The following is an 8,197-nucleotide window of genomic DNA, read 5'->3' as shown; positions in this document are numbered from 1 at the left end:
CCTAGGAAGGTCCGTCCTGCTCTGACGGCAGCGCAGGCCAAAATGAGGCTGGAAGGTCCCGGGTGCGCATACGTACACGTGTACGTACACGTCACCCGGGGTTGAATATTCGCGCATTCGCAATCTCTCGATCGAGCACGAGTTCATAAGACAACACATATGTAATGGACATGCTGACTCTGCATCGAGTGCAGATATACACCTTGTTACACCAGGAAGATATTATTGATCTTTTTTAAAAATATTATATTAAAGTTACATATGCCAAAATTGTTAGAACTTTGAAGTATTTGCGCTATTGATGCTGTATTTAATAGAAAATTGATAACTTCTGTTGTCCGGTAGTATATAAAAGCCCTGTTGGATTTCCTGCTGTGTAAACTAAGTCATATATAACTACAAGCTGAAGGCAAAAGTAACATAAAGTTATTTTCGTGATTGAAGCAGGATATGGCATTGCCAAGTTTGGTGAAGTTAATCGGCTGTAATATCGCCGAAATTCTAACATATATCGTTTGTTGTCACAAAATGATGTCAAAATTTTGTTTAGAAATTGATCAACATGAAAAATTATTTTGGAGTTCAATAATGAAAAGCTTGTTTGTTTTGTTTTTGTTTGTTTTATGCTGGTTTGCTTGTTTTTTGTTTTTGTTTTTCCCTATTCAATAACTACACTGTATATTACTATGACTAAATCACAAACTTAAGAATTAAAGAAGTATAAAAGGTACATTGTTCTATTTCATCATACTGTACCAGCTGGCCAAGTAGCTAAAGGTGTGTCTTGTGAAATATTGAAAAATGTCACACCTCTCCCCAGTCAGCAAAGTTACAAGTCCATATATCAGGCCTGCCGTTCAGATGTAGACTACGTATGTATATTAATATTTTAATGGACTTGGGTAACTGTTACTAGTTGGCCTGTTTGGGATAACCTCTTATTTGACCAATCTTCATTACAATGTGTTACCCATTTCCGTGTTAAACCAATCGGAACACCTCGCCTCCGTCTGCGAGTGTTCTAGTTTCAAAGAAAATGACGAGGGGTTCCGAATGCGTGTTAACCATGTCAAAACAGGCGCGTTCGATATCACTACCAGGAGTATCCCTTGACCACAGACCCGTCCATTCCTCGAACGGATGATGTATAAAATACTCAACCAAACTGAAGATTATGAGTTCTATGTGAAAAACCAAACCAAAACAACAATTTTAATCAATCAGAAGGTAAAAAAAAAAATATTCATGCAAAGTAAATGCATTTAAAAGTCAAATCAATTGAAAAATAACAACAATGATTGATTCAAAACTGAGCAGTTGAAGAACTGTAGTTACGTCACACGAACTTCATGTATGTGGTCCCTACGTATACGTCACATCAACTACACATGTACGTCAAACAGAAATCGACATCGCCATTGTGTACCACCTGGAGATGAATGAAAGTCTATTAGTGTCACATGAACAACAACCTCGTTATTACAAGTTACGTTATCTCGTTATTAGGAGTAACTCGGAGTAGAAATTCTCCTTTGTCATATTCTCGCGAGATCGAGTGAGCTACCCCTTTAGAAAATTAAAAGTTCTTACTAAACGTCCGACCACCACCAGAAACCGATTTTCCACACCTGATTTTATTGAATGAATTTAAATTTAACGTTCGGATTATATTATTGACGCTAAATCTTTCATATGTTGCGCAGTTGCCAATATTTTTTCAAAGGCAGGAACATATACATTCTAGCTGAACACTCACATGTACTCCCATGTACACGCAGGGATTACGAACAGTCGAACTGACGGTGGAATAGATTTCGTAGGGTGTAGAGATTTGTAATGATCAAAGACTCTTTTACTAATAGCTCTAAAACCAATTAGCTAACCACGCCATGCTTTCTTAATTACGTTTTTGGGTGAGATGGATGTCCAAATGTGGCGAATATCGACATATTCTTATGGCAACTGAGGCTCTGCCATAAAGGTCATGATGTTTTGTAACTCTTATTTATTTAATTTTGAAAAATAGCTCCCTACTTTTAGATAAGAACACGCCAGGAAACACAATTATGGAATTGGTCGGCAAGAATTGTTATTGGTCAGGATAAACTGAAACTACCAGTGGTAATTGTTTTGTGCCAAATATCTATTTGCAATTTGCGTTTCTGAAATTAGCATCATATCATTGGTAGACAACTTGTCTTTATGATTTTAGGTAACGCACATCTATCCGTCCAAACGTGTTGTGGGGTAATTGGCAGACAACATACTAGATCTTTGTTTTCTAATTTTCTTTTTTTTTTCTAAACGCCGAACTAAAGCAATAACTTTCTTTTGGCCTGAATGTTGATTGTCCGCCCAGGCAAGGAATGATTCGGATTCTCGGTCCTGTTTTTATCAACATTTCTGAAATGAGATATTTCCTTTCCTTATTTGAGTTTCTTAAAGTTAAGACTTGTTTATGAAATTAGAGTTGTCCTTTGGCTCATACCAATCGAATTCATTTTAATCGGGACCTACAACAATATCACATGTGCATATCTTCCAATGGAGTTTTCTAAATCGATTTCAATACATATGTTACATTTTCCCCATAAATTCAATTATCTATCTTTGATATACCTCTCTGAATCAAATTATACAGTTAATTTTATTTGAATATGAATATTTATTCGATACATTTATAACTGTACGTGAAAGTTCATTTAAAACCCATTTTCCTAGATCTTTTTGAATGCCATTGTTTTGAATACAATTACAGATTTTCCGACATGTACTTTAATCATTGAATTACGACACTCCGCTGTCATTTTTGTTTCCGTTAACTTTCCGAAACAATGGTCCTCCGACTGTCATGTTGATTGGTCTACTCCGATATAGAGACCTCATTAAATCTCCATTAAAGTTGAGTACTCTGACAATATTTGATTCCTCTGAGATTTAATTAACTTTACTGTATGACAGCTAACGATTTCTACAAACCATGATTTTCAGTAGCACTGTACATGTAACTGAAGTACATTGCAGGTCATGAATGTTGCTATGGTACTCACCGCGTCGTTTCGTTCAGGACTTTGCATTCTGTTGCGGACAGAGCAACGTTTGTAGTACTCGTGGGACACTTATGGGAAATGGAATATTCTGTATAATAAACATAGTTTGTAGTTTTGATATACATGTATAACCTTGATACATACCATGAATTATACCATGGGAAAGTCAAAGTACCCAATGACCTTAAACATAACACAACATATCGAAATCGACGACAAATGATCTAGATCTCGCAGCCGAAAGTTTATACAATCATATTTTACTTCATTTTACGACTCTCGTTTAGTAATGTTAGAAGCTTCAAATGTACCATTTTCCATAGACACACGACTTTAACTGGGACATCCCTACCTTCCGGAAGTGACGCCATCCATTGTTGCTTACTTTTTGTTTCCTCGTGTAGAAGAGATAAGTGTTATATATGCGAATATTGAAAGGAAGGTTTCAAAAGGTAGATATGTGGTTCATCGTTTTACCTTTAAATCTGTATGAAATGTATAATTGGTTATCGTATGATTAATGACTTCACAATAAAGGTGTGACGTGGAGAAGTTTTCACGTCACACACTTCGGGTGTTACTTTCCTATAGTTAAATATTGACGTATTGATGATATACGTTATAAACATGGATATTGAGTTACTTGTCGGTATGGTTATTACCTATTCTTACTTACAACTCTCATGTGAATATTACTGTGTCGCTAATTATCTGCCACAAAAGTACATTTCTAATGACGTCATAGTGGAAACAACCCGCCCACGTCATTCCTGGTAACGAGTATATACAAACGCGATCAATCATGATATTGACATGATTTACACAGATCTCGTACCACGATAACTTTAATTAGATTATATTTGGAATCCCAGACAAGCGGTGCCTCGTCACATCATACATTACGTAGACAAACGTGTTTCTTTCAACAAAGTATCAAAGAAAATGCACCTTTTATAATATCCGCCTTCAAACGAAAAACAACGGGTTCGATTACAGTGTCTGACATAATGTTAAAACACCAGACAGAACGAAATCATATTGAATCCTTGACTGAATCTGGACTGATTTTAAATCAATGATGTGATGGATGTGTGCTATCACTGTGGCCATTGTTACTGTTTACAATGCCGTTATACCAATGTTTACTCAGAAAAATAAACAGCAGACAAAGATATCAGATATCTGTTTGTACACCGACAACCATAACACTAAACTATTTAACGGTGCCTTTCATTAAGTTAAATGCATTAACTCAACATTTACTCGGGGTGGCCCATAATATTCGGGCAGGGGAAACGGTGGCCGAGTGGTTAAGTCCCGACACTTTATCACTAGCCCACCACCTCTGGGTTGCGAGTTCGAAGCCTACGTGGGACAGTTGCCAGGTACTGACCGTAGGCCGGTGGTTTTTCTCCGGGTACTCCGGCTTTCCTCCACCTCCAAATTCCATACCTGGCGTGTCCTTAAATGACCCTGGCTGTTAATAGGACGTAAAACAAAAACAAACAAACCAAACCATGATCTTCATTTTTTATTATTATAATGTTATATGAGTTCTACACAGAATGGACGCTAGAATTCCATCTCGCTGTTAAAGCCAGGGCGCCGTAGCATGGCACTCCAATCACACTGATCCGAATACATGCAAGTACCCAGGACAAAAAATTTGTGGTGTTCGGAATAGTTATTAAATGATGTGAGGTTCAATTGAAAAACAATTATATTAAGGTAAAACTGTATAATCGACAACCAACGACCAGTACGTATCCGGAATCTAGGTTACCTGGTGCGATTTCAATATTAGTATTTCTAAAGTTGTTAACATCCGGGAAACAAGGCAGAAAAAGCCGCAGCAATTACCCGGGTCATCTCGGAAGGTTTTATAGAATAGCATGGACCCGACAATCTACAGGATTTTGTCGGAGAAAAGGGAAAAAACAGGGCTTTCTTTTGCATTTGAATTATCGCGATGCTTTCCAGTGATAAAGTGAATCAACCTAAAAATGTCTCTAGGATCAATTAAATCATTCAATTCCTTATCTTCAACGCTACCAGATGGCAAGAGCTAGATCTAAATTTAGAGAAAAAAACTGTCAGAAAGCGTTTGATCTTAGATTGCATGTTTTACATTTTTTTGGGCTTTTCGTTAATAACGTTTTATCTTGGATGCTAAGAATAAAATATTTATCGTTATAGAGACGATATTGATTGACAGCATTTTACACAATACGTAGATACAGAAGAGAGGCAAATCAAAAAAATCAAACCTAAAATAACTTTATTGCCAACAATAATCACAAATCATCAGAAGATACCCATTTACTTTATAATAGCAATGTCGATAGGGCGAGAGTTTAAACCAAATTTCATGTTCTAATCGCCAGTATAGCCACGAAGAACAACGTACTATCCCCATTCTAACACGTAAACTTACTATCGCACATATTTAGAAACATTGTTTTACAGCGCTACAAGTACGCTGTTAAGTACTCTGTGACCTCCCCTAGTGGCGTGTCATATTGTGGCGGATTGACCAATCAGAGAGAAGCTATCAAAGTCGGTCAATTGGCCACGCCCATACTGGCGAGAGCTCGGTCTGTATGTTAACGAAGCGGGGTATTTGGATTGTTGTGAAAGTCCTGTTTCCGAAGATTTAAAGATATATTTGGATTTACGCAGCATGCTTAACGACATGTGCATTTTAACAAAGTCAGGGTTGATGTGTTTCTACAGGCTCAACCGTTATGTGAAGTTGTGTGCACTTGTTCCATTTCATTTCGGATTTTACTTGACCTTAGATGCTTACACACGGACGAAATGAACGTTTCAATCAATAAATGACGGTAAGAATGAAGTTAACGATTTTTGTTAAATTTATTAAGTTAATTCATTCTATTCGATTTCTTCACTTTCGATTCCGATATCACGGGTCATCAATCATAAATGGTGCAGAGTGTTGAATTTCGCTACGAGTCGAACTTGACGCCATATTGTTTTGATTAGAAACGGGGCGTGGCTTAACACGCTATGTCATGGTTCTATCGCAGATTAGAAGTCGGTCCGCAACCAATCAAAACACGCGTTGCAAACGAATCGTGTTAGAATTTATAATAGCAATGTCAAAACACCACGTATATATACTTTTTTCTGTATCAAAACAATAGTAACTTGTTATACAATACGTCACGTGACCTGTTCTGTATCAATGACAATTAGTTCCACAGTACGTCACGTGACCTGTTCTGTATCAATGGTAACTAGTTACACAGTATGTCACGTGACCTGTTCTGTATCAATGGTAACTAGTTACAACATACGTCACGTGACATGTTATGTACCAATGGTAACTAGTTACACAGTACGTCACATGATCTGCTCTGTATCAATGGCAACTAGGTTCACAGTAGGTCACATGACCTGCTCTGTACCAATTGTAACTAGTTAAGTATGTCACGTGTCCTGTTCCGTATCAATACTCTTGCTCGTGTCCTTTTCTTGTCGTTTTGGTAGTTTGTATCTGATAATTTTGACAGTTCCGTCCTGATAGCCTGTCCAAACGTGCCCCATAGGTTCCACACCTACCCGGCGAGGCTCCAGCGAGCACGTGGTTATTATCCGGGTACTCGTTCCTTGACGGTCAGCTAATACCAGCATCTTGTTACCAGAGTCTGCTATCACGATGTTGTCATGCTTGTCGAAGCAGATATCACTCGGTACAAACTTTCCGCCTTTGTGTTCTCCATCGGCTGAGGTCGGAAACTCATATCCGCCGTATCGACATAGAACTTGCAGTTTCCTGTCTATAACAACCACGTGACGTGGACAGGAGCTCTCTATCACGGCAATGTCTCCATTGGTCGTGTTCACTCTAACGCTTGTCGGCGAATGGAACAGGCGTTTGCCGTCACAGTCATGGTCAATCGTGCGGAGTGCCCGGCCATTTTGGTTGTACTTAATCAGCATTCCATCGCGATAATGTGATACGAGTATACAGCCAGCATCGCGTGACTCGCACAAGCTTGTGGCGTAATGACGTGTTCGAAACATGACGTCACAGTGTCCTTTTCCATGGTGGACCTGGCGAATGGTCTGGTCTGAACAGCACACCAGCGTCTTCGTCTTGTCGGCCGTAGTGACGAGGTCATTGATGTAAACATACCTATCTAGAGTTATAGAACGTCTCTGATCAAAATCACCGGCGTGGTCCACCAACCGTGCCTCGGTACTTCCGGTACACACTACCCAGGAACGTCCGTCAAACCCAGGGAAAACGGACTCGATCTCGCGGTCTACTGAGAACCGGAAAGTGGCCATGATTTTGACATTTAGTATCTCGGTTGCGCGCGATATCGATGTCATGTTCCCAAGGAAATGATTTGTATTATCTCCCTTTGCCGAGTTTTCCAGTACCCATGTCTTGGATTGGATTAATCCTATGGAGTGTATGGACGTGTCGGATCTCTGAGACGGACAGAAAGTTTGGGTCTGTAGGTCCGGAAGTCGGTCAAATGGGCGGTCGATTTCCAGCTTCAATCTATTTTTAAGTTGCTGTGATCCCGTTTTCGTTCCGGAGGGAGTTCGCGTCTTTGATTTAGAGATTATAGCTTTCATATCGGACAAGGTCTCCTGTAGTTTGTCCTCCGACTCCTGGAGCAGGGTCTGGTTCGTTGTTCTGATAGACTTACATTGGAGAACAAAGTGTTCACAATTCTCATCTATCTCGCGCTTCATTACCTCCCCTTGGCGGTGAATGTCACTTATGGCGAGAACCGCTAATTTTTCGTTTTGCTCCTTCAGTTTCTTAAGCTGCTCGATTCTGTAAAACAGGGAATGCAAATTCGATTAACTGGTATTGAGATGTCATTTATTTCACAAAATTTTTCATTGGAATTTGTATATGAATGACCACACATGGGATATGTTGACTATATGTACATCTGGTAAGTTGTCGAGTTTAGAAAACATATTTCGCACCCGACTTTAAGGGGCATCTAAACAGCAAATCCAGTCAAAACAGCGATATTTTACATGCCCATAAATTCCTACTATGGTTCAATTTCACAGAAGTAGCATTATGAACTTTTAGTATGTACCATGGCAAACCGTGGAACTTGCTGTTGACATGTAATTTGTTAAGCTGTTTGTAA

At 39.0% G+C, this 8,197-nt stretch overlaps 1 protein-coding gene across 1 annotated transcript; it reads right to left on the bottom strand.

The window, feature by feature from the left end:
- Positions 1-6,138: 6,138 nt before the first annotated feature.
- Positions 6,139-7,672, bottom strand: LOC117314786. Its single transcript, XM_033868890.1, has one exon. It carries the CDS (start codon positions 7,659-7,661, stop codon positions 6,501-6,503), a length of 1,161 nt encoding a protein of 386 aa, XP_033724781.1. The 5' UTR covers positions 7,662-7,672; the 3' UTR covers positions 6,139-6,500.
- Between the last annotated feature and the right edge of the window lie 525 nt (positions 7,673-8,197).

The sequence above is a fragment of the Pecten maximus genome, chromosome 16, assembly GCF_902652985.1.
Source record: "Pecten maximus chromosome 16, xPecMax1.1, whole genome shotgun sequence".
Taxonomy (NCBI): Eukaryota; Metazoa; Mollusca; class Bivalvia; order Pectinida; family Pectinidae; genus Pecten; species Pecten maximus.
Note: the sequence above shows the minus strand (reverse complement) of the source record. Positions and strands in the feature narration are given on the sequence as shown.